The 15,061-nt window shown below is 42.8% G+C and overlaps 1 protein-coding gene and 1 long non-coding RNA gene across 4 annotated transcripts; both read right to left on the reverse strand.

Moving 5' to 3' along the window:
* Positions 1-1,206: 1,206 nt before the first annotated feature.
* On the reverse strand, positions 1,207-3,428 carry LOC119327423 (transcription factor HHO1-like). Its single transcript, XM_037600529.1, has 4 exons — positions 3,163-3,428; positions 2,219-2,495; positions 2,042-2,123; positions 1,207-1,648 (listed from the first exon to the last, which is right to left on the reverse strand). The coding sequence occupies exons 1-4, from the start codon at positions 3,284-3,286 to the stop codon at positions 1,421-1,423; spliced, it is 711 nt and encodes a 236-aa protein (XP_037456426.1). The 5' UTR covers positions 3,287-3,428; the 3' UTR covers positions 1,207-1,420.
* A 1,174-nt stretch (positions 3,429-4,602) lies between these two features.
* LOC119328491 lies at positions 4,603-8,460 on the reverse strand. 3 transcript variants are annotated; one of them, XR_005158984.1, is made up of 3 exons: positions 6,244-8,460; positions 5,508-5,564; positions 4,603-4,671 (listed from the first exon to the last, which is right to left on the reverse strand). It is a non-coding gene; the product is annotated as an uncharacterized LOC119328491 (long non-coding RNA). The 3 variants fall into 3 exon arrangements; XR_005158985.1 differs by having other exon boundaries at positions 4,608-4,685; XR_005158983.1 differs by having other exon boundaries at positions 4,618-4,688.
* Positions 8,461-15,061: the final 6,601 nt, after the last annotated feature.

Below are 15,061 nucleotides of genomic sequence, written 5' to 3' on the forward strand. Positions count from 1 at the left end.
ATCTCATCCAACCCATCACCGTCCAGCAAGCCTACGATGGAATTACTCACGCACGACGGTGAGCATCATGAAATTGGTGATGGAGGATGGTTGATGATGACGACGGCGACGAATCCCCCTCTCCGAAGCCCCGAACGGACTCCAGATCAGCCCTCTCGAGAGGTTTTAGGGCTTGGCGGCGGCTCCGTATCGTAAAACGCGATGATTTCTTCTCTTTGATTTTTTTCTCTCCGAAAGCAAATATATAGAGTTGGAGTTGGCGTCGGAGGGTTTCCAGAGGGCCCACGAGGTAGGGGGGCGCGCCCTAGGGGGGGGGGGCGCCCCCCACCCTCGTGAGAAGGGTGTGGGCCCCCTGGTCTTCATCTTTGGTGAGGATTTTTTATTGTTTTTCTAAGATGTTCCGTGGAGTTTCAGGTCATTCTGAGAATATTTGTTTTCTGCACATAAAACAACATCATGGCAATTCTGCTGAAAACAACGTCAGTCCGGGTTAGTTCCATTCAAATCATGCAAGTTAAAGTCCAAAATAAGGGCAAAAGCGTTTGAAAAAGTAGATACGACGGAGATGTATCAATGACTAAGGCGTTGGAGGAGGAAACCATACCTGCCATTCATGAACCACAAACCCAGCACACGATCCACCATCTTCCAGATGTCGTCGTCCGCTCCTGAACTAGCACCGAAACTCTGCGTCGACGCTGGAGCAAATGTCGTCACAACGGCGGAGTCCGAGGACACAGGTCCATCACGAGGATGCCGCCGCCGTCACGCCATCCTTACTTGAACATGCCGGTTTCTAAATCCATCCCCAACCATAGGGCCGATCGCCTTATCGGGAAAGGATCTGAAAAATCTTTTTTTAGCGTTGTCATCGCTGCCGCCGAAGGCAGGACGACGAACAACCTAAAACCCTAGACTACAAAGGCCTAAAAACGATCCACACACGTGAATCCGGCGACCCCCCTCACCATTGACGACCGAGGTCGTCGGCGGAGGGGAGCCGCCGGAGGACAGCGGCGGAAGAACTCTCCTAGCGGCGGCTGCTCGTGAGATCACCTTCTTTCTTCGGGTGGAAGAAAGAAAACAGCCTAGCATATAGCGTACAGTGCCCCCTAACTTTAAAACATGTTATGTATGTAATGTAATGTGCATATAGAAAAATGAACCATATATACATATACTATGTGATGTACGTACATACAAAGGCTCAAACCATGCATGCATAGGCCGCTAAAACAGTAGAAACCGTACTGTCAAAGGAAACTCATATGGCTAGCAAGAAACCTCACAATTTTACTACAACTACACTACTCTACGTGATCTATGGTACAGTGATAGCTATATGAGGACCTACAAATGTGAGTAACTCTACATACAAAGATGCATCTCTATATATTTACACAGGGGGCCATCGATCACATCAGAGCCAAGAAGTTGAGACAGTGAGGTCGAGGTTCAGGTCAAGGTTCAGACCAGCGGGCACGGCCGCAGACTCTTCGGTGGTCGTGCTCGAGACGTCGGCGTCGCTGCTCACGACCATGGCCTCCTCCTTGCACCGGCCGATCGACAGCGTCAGGTCACATCCTGCCGTCGGCTGCTGACTCTTCTGACGTGTTCTGCTGTCAGCGTGACGTGCCCAGCTGGTCGCCTGCAATAACATTATCCATGTCAGGCGGATTAATATTTTTCCAGTGCTGATATTACAACAGAACTGGAGACTGGGTGGTCAATACACGGCACCGTGTGTGTTATGCCATGGTAGTAGTTAGGCAGAGGTCTGGTGCCTGCCACCTAACGAACTACTACTAACGAAATGAAGCTTCTAGGTTCTAGCTAGGCAACGTATAGCACATGCATGTATGAACGTTTTGATCCTGGCTAGACGATGAGTAATCCTAGGTTTTTATAAAAATGTAGTAGTTTATTTGCGTAATCTTTGCTTCCTCTGGATTTGTTCATAGGTTTTTATACGTATACGTTTACTCATGCTTTTCTCTAGCTAACAAGACAAAAAGAAACACTTCATTGCTAGTACTTATACCTTCTCTGATGGCATGATGGAGTTCCATGGCAGCCGCCCTCTACTCTGCTCCCAGCTCTTGAGAACCTCTTCGATCGACGGACTGCACAACCAGTACGTTTGATTAACAACTCGGTTACACATACAAACACTAACTACAGTTAAAGAACTGAATTAGCAACCATTTTTGGTGCTCACATTTGGTACGGCGGCGACGAGCGGTGGCCGTGGGGAGGCACGGTGCAAGAAGAAGCGTCGATTCTGCCCGAAGCCGCCGCCATATCGTTCCCATGGCCATTCCACGACGTGTTGATGGCACGGTGACCCCGGCGGCGATCCACGGACGCATTGGGTGGACCACCGTTGCTGTTGGTGTTGCTAGAGCTTGATCTGTACATCTGGAGATGGCTCTTGACTTGAGATATGCTGACTCCCTTGGCGCCCATCAGCTGAAGAATTCGCTTTGGCGTTGCCTCTGCAGACGATTCAGATATGTGAAGAGTGTCAACACCAGACCAGCCGTACGTACGTTAAGAAATAAATGCTACTCTTGGTTAAAATTCGGATCGAGAGAGCTAACATGATCGATGCCGGATTAAGGATACACACGCTTTCGAATTATATTATGGTGTGCTATAGGTGAGGAAAGGTTAACCCAAAGATTTTTCTTTGGACGAAATGACAGGAGAGCTGCCATTTATTGCTAAAGTAACATCGTATAGATTACGACGACGAAGGTGTTAAACATCATTTGCACAATTAATTAGTGACGTACTTGAGCAGCAAATAATTCATTGGCAGCAAATAAAGGAGGGGGAATCTCATCTTGTTCATCATGCATGCATATCACGTGGGGTTTTCTGTCTTTCCTTATACTTCCATGATGAACTTGAACCAATTCTGGCCTAATTAACCAACCACAAGACTAAAGCAAGTACTAAATGAGAGAAGACTACCCTTAATCGATCCACACTAAAAACACACACGAAATTTTGAATAGATCGATCGCCCGGCAGTGAAAATCAACGGAATCACCAACTTTTCATGCTATAAAATGTGCAATTAGCCGAACGCCATGTATGTGGCCGAGATGAGAGAGATCTACATGATATATATCTGAGCAGCAAGAAGCATGAACTGACCGTCCTGGCCGCCGAGGCAGTCCACGGCCTCGATGAACTGCCGGTGAAGCTCCTCCGTCCACCGCATCCGCGGCTCGTCCGACCGGTTGTACTGCCGGACGCCTCTCCTCTCGAACCCTCTCATGCTTTATCGATCGATCTCTCCCTGCTGCTAGAGCTATATCCCTTCAACTTGATCACAAGCTTCTGGTAAACACACAGCCGATGATGCAAGGATCAACAGAATCGAGTTCCAGTATATATATGTGGAGAGAGAGAGTTTTGGTTTGGCCAAACTATGATGAACTCTAAGCTGGAGTACTATTTTTAAAGTACAACCGTACTATATAGGGCCGATGGAATGTGTAAATCGGAGAGAGAGAGAGAGAGAGAGAGAGAGAGAGAGAGAGAGAGAGAGAGAGATAAGGCTGACTTTCGTGACCTAGTCCAGTCAAACATCCATGCTCACATAACTTGCTCTCAGAAAGGTAGATACCTAGAGAACAGAGGCAGGGAAGAATCAAGAGGAACAAGCCCAAATTTGAGAAAACGTTGGCCTGTCCGCATCCACGAGAGACATCCAAATTGCAAATTCTTTCACATATAAGCTATACTAGTATAAATGCCCGTGTGTTGCACCGGGCGAAATATTAAATATAACTTGCTCCACGTGCAATTATGAAACACATTTTGATCCAATTTTTGGAAACGTCAGAAATAAGGTTACACCGAATATTTCTTTTTGGACCATAAAATTCAGACATATACCCTAATAATGTTTGTCATGACCTATTTCAGCTCCACACTTTCATTTCATCCGATGAAAAAGTAGTAGTGTATGAAAGTCTTTCAATCAATTTTTTGTTGTTGTTCAGAAAAACATGAATATTTCTTTTTTAGGTGTTTTTTTAATTTCAATAATATTTTTTTAAATGGAATCATTTTGATGGTGATGAACATTTTGTTGGAATATTATATTTCATTTGTAATTTATTTTGCACTATTTTTTGGGCTTTGCCCATTGAACATCAGACATCTCATTTCCTCTTTCCCCACATCCCACATAAAGCAGAGCTTCAGAATTAGAGTACCACGTATATTTTCAAACTGAATAGACGGTATAGAGATGGTACGAAGAAAATACTATAGACAAAGGTTTTCCCACATCCATGACAACAGAGCAGTCAGGTGACCATCTTAGAAAGTGCCTGACTAATGACATTTTTTCCACAAACAAAAGCACCAAATAGCACCATGTTCCTCCAAAAGCTGAGGGGAGGGATACATCACACACGCTGGAGACATTTCAAATTAGATAAGACTGGGATTTAATGGCGTTGGAAGGAAATGAAAAATCAACATCTGCAAAATGTTTAGTTATGTAAGAGAAGAAGCCATGATAAATAAAAACATGTGTTTTATTGTGGAAATTGAAGCTCGGATAATTTGTAGACAAACCTCTCCTATAAGAAGAGGTGTGTCCACACCGAGCTTTGATGCATCAGGTCTTCGTGTACGCACATGCCATATCTGCAGCTCAATAACTTCTAAGAGAGTGGGATTTTAGATCCCGGGTGCCTAGACACCCTCTTATCCCTACCATACATTCAGAATATGGTGCATTGAGATTTGTGCGCTTCATTGTAGCCAAGAAATCTATTAGCAGTTCAGATGCCTCATTAAGCACAGAGAGACGTCGAGGTGACACCTTTTACAGAGCTCGCACGTGAACCTGTTGCCTGCCCTGCACATCTCTATCCTTCCTGTCATACTCTCACATTATTTTAGCCTGATATAAAGTTTTTTTCACATAGTCACATCACATGCATGCACAGTGTCGCTCTCACAAAGTTTTTCCTGCTCACCCACTCTCTCCAACTTATGTCAGACATAAGCAATTACGCTGAACAAGTTCTTTCACACCTTCTCTTTGTCATCTATACTAAAAAAATATCACTCTCATTTCTCACAGTCACACATCGGTAAACTCTTTTATTTTTGTCTCTCTTAACATCTGAAGTCACATGCAGCCTCCTCTCCCTCAAAAGTAAAAGCTGTGCTACTCCATTGAAAAAAAAAGTTACCGACCACTGTTCCCCTCACGGGTCGGAATCTCTCCTGCAGGCCTACTCTGCCTGCTACACACTAGGACGGGCCCTCTTGTCTCGGCAAATTGCCTAGTTAATCAACCTGACACCACACAAGGCCAGCTGCTGGCTAGGCCACGTCACGAATATTAAAATTGCTGAACGGACTAAGACAAGGGGGTGCCGGGACTCCCGGGTGCTATAGCACCTTTTCGTAACTTCTAAACATTAAGCTAGTAATTTAGTCCTCAAAATAGTTATACCAAATAACTTCCTTACTTGAAGCATAGTTAATTACTTCTTGATGCCCTGAAATTTTAGCTCTAGAAATGTATCCTGCATACATAACAACAACAGTTTATGAAACAAAGACAATCTGTCAGAGTCAAAAAACATTAGAATGTGAACACAGGTTAATAATGAGAATCTGACTTGTTATTTGAAATTCTAAAAGCTCACACTTCGAATATCTTAATCAAGTGGGTGCCCATGCAGCAAGGTGCACAAAATCAGCTCTTGTGGCCTTTGTTCTATCTATATATGATAAAAATAATACTGAGTTGTACCTTCAGAAAACCAAAAAATTATTCAATGTTGTACTCTGTAGGTCAAGAGTGATATCCATGCCTGGTGATTATTTTCTGGGCATTATGTCCCATAATGTATACTTGATTGTGGTTTTCAGATGACAAACAATACAACCACAGTTTCAGTATAGAGAGATGTGTCATAGTTCGGATGCATCAAATTTGCTTGGCACTAAAAATATTAGAGCTTGGGTAGAAATAATAGTATCACACCAGTGTGAAAGATCTTTCTGACTAACTGTTTTAGGAATAAAAGAGATACAGCGCAAATTCATTCAACAAACAACAACTTTTATGTTTGCCTACTTCTCAACAAAATTTCATAGCCATGGCTAAAAGTAAGACTAACAACCACACTAACCCAAAAAATCTGTTGGGAGATTAGATAAGTTATGCAAGAAGAAAAACAATACCAGGATTTATTTTACCTGGTTGAAGACTTGAAGGACGCAAGAAAAGACCCGATGCATTTTCTTCAAGCAATTCATCAAAATTTGGTGCGTGCTCCGTTTATCATGAAACCATAACTCGACATATAGTAAAGGTGCCCGTGTGTTGGAACGGGAGAATACACCCAAATTCTATGAACCATTGTTGGCTGGGTCGAGAAATTGTCTCGTGGGATAGTCAGCTTGAAATCGTGGGATAGTCAACACCAAATTTAGGAATAATTGAGCCTAACATCAAAGGTAGGTTTATGAATAAGTTCAGATATATCATCAAACATCCGAAAGAAATGTAGAAAATATGAATTGAAATAAATTTGTATCACTTTTTTAGTTTGTTTTTACTAATGCTAGATATATTATTGTTCAGGTTGAGCCTAACTATAGGACCTATCTTTCGAAGTTGAACAATGAGCTATCCTCCACAATTTATACTTACAAGGGGTTAACTTGATAAGATAACAACTGAACATATTTATATTTCTAAAATGCTGCCAGAGGGATGCATGTTCAGCAGAATATATATATATATCGCCAATCTTATTTTCATCTAAGAAACAGGTACAATACAACATACAACAGCAAGAAACAGGTGCATTCAAACGGCCTCACATACCAAATTACTTTCCCTTTCAATACACACTCTTTGTGAGCTTGTCATAGTAAAAACAAAAGGGAAAATACATGAAACGAACGGGAAGCAAATAAAATAATTACATGATTTATAATTATATATAGTACAGACCAATTGAAGTCTATAAGTGCAGCTCTAAAACCCAAGTATTGAAACTTCAATGGGAAGAGCATACATAATATTAGAGACAAACCTAAAAAAATATGGATCCCATGGTTACCTTGGAGGAAAAAAATCATATGAAGCTTTATATTCCAAAATCATCGATCTCTCCCTTCCGAAACACATCAAACAGAACCTGTATAACATAACTACTCCCTCCGTCCGGAAATACTTGTCATCAAAATGGACAAAAAGGAATGTATCTAGAATTAAAATACGTCTAATACATCTCCTTTTATCCATTTTGATGACAAGTATTTCCGGACGGATGGAGTACTACATACAACTATCTTATTTTTGCATTGGCAGATTCCTCAAAATCGTAGTACAGAGCTAGCAAGAAAAGATTATACACACTATGTAATAATCATGATTTTGAAAAATCTGAAAGTTAGTAAAACAAAAAATACAAATGTATTAGGAAATATCAGTAGTCAGTCATCATACCTTTGCTTGAGCATGATACACATTACAATTAGATATACCAGGCAAGTAATCTTAAATTCATCGCTTAGTTTATTCATAAGAAACAAACATTACTTCACCCGAATCATCTCCACCAGAAACATAAACAAAATCCATTGACTAACATGGGGTGCCCTAAAAAATACCTGTAACGCCTCCTCTTAACATCAAACTGAACTTGCTGCATGGTAGTTGATGGTAGATGTAGAGAAAGCAAGCTTGCTGCAGAGTGCTATTGATAGAGATGCAGGGTGCCATTGAAGGAGATGCAGACCAGTTGGTTCTGTTCCGCTCCATACAACGCAGTCTGGTGATCTATAGTAGAACATAGAAAACACAATTTTTCTTGAATCTGACATTGTACATCAAGCCAAATTAGTGGGGCATCTGTGATAAATCCAACAGGCTGGAGTACACACGCTCTCTGTCGCCATCGTCTTCCTCTCCGCATCAATCTTCGCCACCCTCTGGACACAGATTTCTCCAACACGCTCGTAGGCGCAACACCAAACAGGTGATGCTCGTGGTTCGCGGCTAGTAAAAGCAGAGGTGCGCACCAGAGGCTGGCCGCGTGGTGCGAAGATGTGTGCAACGGTACAAGGATGGCTCAGCAGCAGGGCGGACAGGGCACAGGTGGCCGGTCCGCCGCTCGGTCCCCAGCCCGCATGGCCGCGCGGGACTCCCGCACCGACGGCAGCCCCAAGGGCCTCCAAGCCGAGGCTCGACCCGGCACGGGGGAGGGGCTGGCCCCGAGAAGAGGGGAGCCGGCGTATCCATCGGCCGGGAACTGGGCGGCGCCCTCCATCATCGCTGTGGGAGGGGCTGGCCCCAAGGAGCGGGGAGCCGGCGAATCCGTCAGCCAGGAGCTGGGGCGGCGCCCTCGATCATCGCCGTCGTTTGGGGATGGAGGTGGAGATGAGATCGACGAGGCAGGGTCGTGCGGGGCGGTCGGTTTTTTTTTCTTCTCTCTCTTCGGTACCGGTTCGGGTCTGACTTATGAGGGGACTGCGGGTGCAATTTCTATAAAATAGGAAGGCCTATTTGTAAAAACGCCGCGACGGTGAACTCAATCCGTGCTTTATCTCTACTCCTAATTACCCAGTTGGTAGTCTCGCTTCCAGGTTTTTTATAGTCCCACCTCCCACGATTTTTTTTGGTACCTCCTCCCACCTCTTCCTAAAACATCAAAAACCGAAAAAACCTCCTCCTAAGCCCGAACCCGCACCTATCCACATGCGACCCTCAATAGACGTACGAAGATTAACCTACGACAAAAAAACCTACGACGGTTAACCAGCGACGAGTCCTGTTCTCGAGCGAGACCTACCTTCGTGGCCGCCCTACGTCTCCCTTCGCTGCCCTCCATCCTCGCCGCCCTCCATCCTGGTCGAGGCAGCCGCCCCGCTTCACTCGTCGTCCTCCATCCGCGTCGACCACCGCCCCCCGCCTTCCCCTACCTCTCGCTCAGCCACCTCCACCACCCCCACCCTTCTCCCCAATGTCGGATCCGCTTGCAGATCGTCAAGTTAGGTGGCGGAGCTCCACGTCAATGAAGCTGCTCCCGGATCTGCGGTTGCGCGGCTGTGGCGGAAGGGGCTCGAGGTGGCCGCCGTCGCCGCGGAAGACCAATCCCCCACCTTGTCCAGAATCGCTTCCTCCGCCATGTTCCACCGAGGAAGGTAAGAGCCCTGCACACGATCCCGACGACATCAGGGTCTTCACATCGCCTCCACCTCCTCGGCGCCCTCACGTCGCCGTCCCTCCTCCACCCCGATCTCCTCCGAGCCCTGCCGCCTCCGAGCTCAGGACCTAGCCGACGCCGACCTCTCCTCGGCGTCCCCACGCCGCCATCCTCTCCTCCACGATCTCCTAGAGCCCTGCCGCTGCTATCACGTCCGACCTCACAACCCACCAACCTTTCTCAGGTTTGGACCATTCCTTCACCATTTTTTCAGATCTGCGCTCAAATTATTCTATTGGCTGAACACCAAGTCCGGAGGAGGAGAACGCCTGTGTCAGGTTTCAGCTATCTCCCGAGATCAGTAGCATACTACTAGCATATATGATCTGGTTCTGAACTCACAGGGAGCACCCGTATGATCTGGTTCTGAACTCACAGGAAACAACCTAAATTTGTTACTTTGTAATGCAGTGAAAATACATGCATTCGGCGTTCAGGACTAAACAGGAAAGAACCTGAACCCCAAGGTGGCACTCAGTTTTCTGTGTTTCAGTCGCAGTGCAAGGTCAGCATCCTCTTTTGTTTGGCGGTAATAATCAGTAACATCTTAATGCGCATTCTATTGTTTTTTAAAGATAATATGGATGCAGCTCAATTCCAATCTGACACTTGTTAAGATTTTCACACGTTAATTTATGCCAAGATAGCAGACATGAAGTTAATGTATGCTCAAGTTAATGTGGATGAGAGTGGCTGAATGCACCATCAATGGATGTGAATTTCTCACTGTTACTGGTTTTTATTTGTTCAGTTGCAGGCACTCTACATGGACGAGAATTTATCACTATCACTGGTTTTGTTTCTTCAGTAAAAAGCATTGTCTACTACCTATCGAGTTGAAACTGATGAAGTTGTTTCTGTAGTTATTAGCCCTATAAATAGCAATGCGTGTGTTGCATCTGATGTGCATGAGTTCAACCTAGCGAGCTCCTGGGAGAAGAAAAACAGAGCCACAACAGCCCTGACGAAGATCTCCATCTGTGGTCCGAGGACCAACCATGACGTCGAGCTGCTACAGCTTGGAGTCAGGAGTCGTGTTCGCACCCCGGCGTGTCCCAGTATGTGCTTTGGAAGAGATGCGTCAATCTCAGAAGACCCTGATGCGTCCACATTATTTGCTTCAGAAATAGATAGCAGCTCTCCGATGTAGTAAGGAGAAAGCAAGAATGACAGAGCATCCTCGTGTCAAACTGAACACACCCTGTCACTTCTCCATTATTTAATTCAGAAACAGGGAGAAACAACTGCTATCTCTGAATATATTTAAGGTTGTTTCTCTTATCTCTATTCTGATGTACATGCATCTTCCCTTGCTATCTTCCATACATATATGTGCTAGAACCCATGCCTTTTTTTCCTGTAAATGTGCGACAGATATGTGCAGCAAAGTAGTCTTCATGTGAGAGGAAGCAAAGAAGGTATGAGGCTATGCAATAATGCTCCATGTTAGTTGGAAGTCCAATCTCGGCTTGAGTACGGCTCTTTAAGCAAAATTACTAGCAACATATCTTATCCTAGATGATTCTTGCTTAAACAACTTTAGAAGCACAACTATCAGTATGTGCACTTAATAAAATGCAATTCTGAGTGCAGATGCTGAAAATATTTTGGAAATTATACATTATTCAATCTCCCAGTTTGTGATTTGCTTTTTGTTTATGAAAAGGTGTGACGAAATCTTTTGTTTATGTTTTCCAGAAATGTACAAACGAGTGGCATGTGTCATCTATAGCATGTCCCCTTTGTGTGAAATGTACATGCAACTCTTGACAGCTACTAACATGAAGTTGCACTCAGACTCTCACATGGACTAAAGAGTTATTGTCGGTATGTACCACTGTTTAATTTTTACAGTCCATAGGTTTATTTATATGTCCAGTATTGATCTCAAGGACAACATACTGTAATTTCCTCTATTACTTGTCAATATTTCTGTAACTACAGTCACTCACATTCAAAATTTTATTTAGAGGAACTACAACATGTATTTTACTGACTTGGACATTGAACTAAGGAATACAAAAGGTTCAAGGCATATGTGGATAATTGAAGTTTTATATTTGTGGACAAGGGAGACCTGCCTAAATTAGAAGGTAGAGTAGGAATCAGTGGGTTCCTGCTGACAGTGGTTGCAAGCACATAGGGATAGGAAATGAAGATGAGATCAAATCTCCTCATTCCATCTCATCTCGGTTCCTGGCGAATGGGGTTCGGGTTGAGTTGTTCATTTGATCGACCACAATTTTTGGGTGCTTATGAAATATGCAACGCATGTACTGCGAAGCGAGATATTTAATTTGATTTTCTTGGGTAAACCATACTCTTGACATTCCAAAATCTCTACTATTAAAGGTGTAATTTGATTGTTTAACTTCATACTTTGACCATAAATCTCTGAAAAATATTTAATTGACTGTTAAAAGTCGTAATCATAAGAAAGTGAGTTTGTGGTTGTTGAATGAAATATTTTTTCCTATGTATGGTTGCCTGCACCTGCACCTGTTCGATCTCCTCTATTTCAGATCCTATCTCAGACCGAGTTATTTAGTGCCAAATTCGTCAAAAATTAGTACTGAATTATTAGCAGTTAGTACTGATCTATTGAGTGTTGAATACACCATTCTTAAGCTTGTCATTGTAAACCTATTGCAAAACTTGCTTATTTATTGTCAATTCCATCCTCTTTTGAAACAAAGATTCTGAATGTTCAAAATTTATGTCATATATGTTGTATTCTTGGTCCATTTGTTTTACAAAATATTAAAAAATGGTCGCCGGCCACATCGGCGTAAGAAGAGCAGGCAACTCACGAGATTCGTCCAAGAGGGGAAGAGAGAGGGAGGAGGAGGATACGTCCGTCCGCGCGGGTGCTACTGGTTAATCTTATGTCGAAACTGCTCTTACCTGACGAGAAAACTAAGATGTGCAGCTGCATGGTGTTTATCTTATGTCCAAACTGTTTTCAGTTAGCTTCTAAGAATATGGTATAATACATTAGAATATATTATATTGTGCATGCATCCAACTCGGAAGGACTCATGAATTCTGCTGAAAAAACACTCGTTCTAAATAACCTTCCCATGGAACTGTTTGATCTGTATGCAATGTGTCGTCTCTGATTCTACAGCAATTGAGTTTGTGCTGGGATCGCACAAATGGCCTGCTGCTCGGTGTTCAGTGTGCTGTTTGATGAGTACTTGCGGTGCTTGTAGGCCCAGGCACCCAGCGGAGCAAGTGCCGGTCCCGGGTGCCCTACTAAATCATGTTTTCTTAGCTCTACTGATTAGCGTCGGTGAACTAAGATTAATCTGGATGTGTGCAAGTAAGATATGCATTTTTTAGCAAGAGGAATTGTAGTTATTAAATCATTTTGTAGCATCTGAACCGGAAAATGTTCTTGTCATCCGAGGAAGATAACATTCTTTCTCAAAGTGCAGGGTTTCCTTTGTTTCTGCTTGGTCACTAAACTGCACGCCAGTGTGGCCTTTGTATACTCAATTGAAGAATGGATGTTTCCCGTTTACTGTGCATCATGCTACGACTACAAGGCAACTCAAATTTAGTTTCAGTTTTCTTCAGTGCGGATCAGTAAGCTGTTTATCTTACTTTCACTTTTAAATTGTTTGCTCTATCACTACACGCATGTGTTCCTATCTACGTCATTTCTCTTAATTCTAAGATGTTATGAATAGGTTATGAGAGTGGATTTCTACTCTCAGGTGTACTACACCCGAGTTTGCAAACAATTGGGAAAACGCAATCAAACAAAGTTGAAAAACTCTGAAAATTTGAGACATCAGACTTTATCAAATATTCGAGCTTCTTGCAAAATTTCAGCCAAAAATAACATCTGAGGAGTTCTCGCCAAAAAACAAAATCAATGTTCAAAGTTTTGTGCACTGTTTGAGCAGTAATTTTGTTTTTTATGGTGAGAGCTCCTCGGATGTTATTTTTTGCTCAAATTTTGCAAGAAGCTCAAACAATTGAATATTATTTTTGTCTCAAAATTTCAGATTTTTTGGATTTGTTTTATCACGTTTTTCAGTTTTTTTGAAATTGGATGTACTACACTCGAGAGTTGTCACACCTTTCTATATGTCTCGTGGTTTTGTGTCTTATGCCTTGGAAGCTTTTTCACAATGCACACATGCAAAGTCCTTTCATTTTCCTCCTGCACACCATCTCTCTCTATATCCTCAGTCGCGTACTATAACATTTGACAACAAGTATGTGTTGTGTTGGTTTCAATGGGCTGGCACAGTACTGCAGACTATGGCTAAAGGCTATGTTTACAAACATAAATTAATGATTCAAAGAAGAGGAGCAGATGGTGATACGATATTTACCTCAAGGTTGATCAATCAGTGAACCGAGGGACTTATCATTCGGTGAGGCCAGCGGGCTATTCCATTTCCTGCGTTTCCTCTTCAGTATGTTGACTCCAATCTCCAGAGTCCTGGATGCTTCTTTCTTAGTCCATTTAAATGGGTAATTGTTTTTACCAGTTGGTACACGTTTTTCTTTCAATATGCTTTTTTTGTTCTTCAAATTGATTTGTTGATGGTACAAGGGAATCATTGAAAAAATGTCTTCTCATCAAGGATTGGACTGTGTTCTCATTATAGAACATAATTTATTATGTGAGGCATTTGCCATTGCAACATCTTGCCTAGGGTATATTTTTTCCCACTAAACTGAACTGCCTCGCAAACAAATTATATGTAATACCCCCCTTCTCCATAAATAAATAACATCTGCTCCGGCAGTAGGTCATGCTTGGAAGAATTGCCTCCTCCCGGTCTTCAGCACTTCTGCAGGAATTGAGCGCCAGTGTGGTCGGGCCACATAGAACACCAACAAGCGACAACAACACACCACTCCGTAAGTTATTTTGGCTCATGTTTCGCTAAATTTGAAAGCGCGGACCTGCATGTGTATATAATTATATATACTTGTCCTTGTGGGAAGTCAAGTTACTATTCTTCATAGCATTAAACACAATGAATTTTACAGGAATATTGATAGAGGGATTCTATAAATTTATTTACGACTTTAAGATTATGTTTACTCTATAGTTTATGGTTCAATTTGTACCTTGCAAACTGGCAAGTAAAATATCACTTATTTAATTAACAGAGTGCTGTTAAAATGTGGCTGATTACCTTTTAAATGTTTTACATGATTCAGCGATATATGAGTATACCTCCATGTCTACTTGATACTTTTATACAGAATATGCAGCCAGAGTTTGGGCAATGATCAAAACATGGCTTGGTTTATATGATGTTCATCCTACGGATTGGGGAGGCATGGTTTCCGTCAAGGAGTGGTGGTGCAGCAACACTTGCGGGAGGTCGCAATCTCGAAGGCCGCTTCTTTCCCTTATTCTTATCTCTTGGGAAATCTGGAATGAGCGAAATGCTCGGGTGTTCTTCAACAATGCGACTCCGGTCGTTGTGCTTGTGACACACATCAAAGTGGAGGCATCATCGGGTTGCCTTGCCGGGTGAAATATTTGTGTAATATAATGCCACAAGAGTGATTCTTAAAATCTTCTTCTTATTCAATGAAAATGACAAGCCTTTTGACTTGTTTCAAACAAAATATAAACCCGAATGGATTGAAATGTTTAATATGTGCATACCATTTCTAGATTGAGAGATCTATTTACTGATGGCTGGTTTTTAAAGATGTCTTATGAAGTTGTGAAATTCTACGAGAAAAGGCTTGTGAGTGGAATTAATGAGTATGGTGCTTGTGAAGTTTCCTCCATAGCTCTTTTGCAATCAATCATTCAT

Source organism: Triticum dicoccoides, chromosome 7A (genome assembly GCF_002162155.2).
Source record: "Triticum dicoccoides isolate Atlit2015 ecotype Zavitan chromosome 7A, WEW_v2.0, whole genome shotgun sequence".
Lineage (NCBI taxonomy): Eukaryota > Viridiplantae > Streptophyta > Magnoliopsida > Poales > Poaceae > Triticum > Triticum dicoccoides.

Excerpts from the sequence above, each read along its gene's own strand:
- LOC119327423 (XM_037600529.1), bottom strand. The coding sequence starts at position 3,286 with ATGAGAGGGTTCGAGAGGAGAGGCGTCCGGCAGTACAACCGGTCGGAC. Across the intron at positions 2,496-3,162 it reads CTGCCTCGGCGGCCAGGACG|AGGCAACGCCAAAGCGAATT; the intron begins GTCAGTTCATGC and ends AATCGTCTGCAG. Across the intron at positions 1,649-2,041 it reads CCATCATGCCATCAGAGAAG|GCGACCAGCTGGGCACGTCA; the intron begins GTATAAGTACTA and ends ATGTTATTGCAG.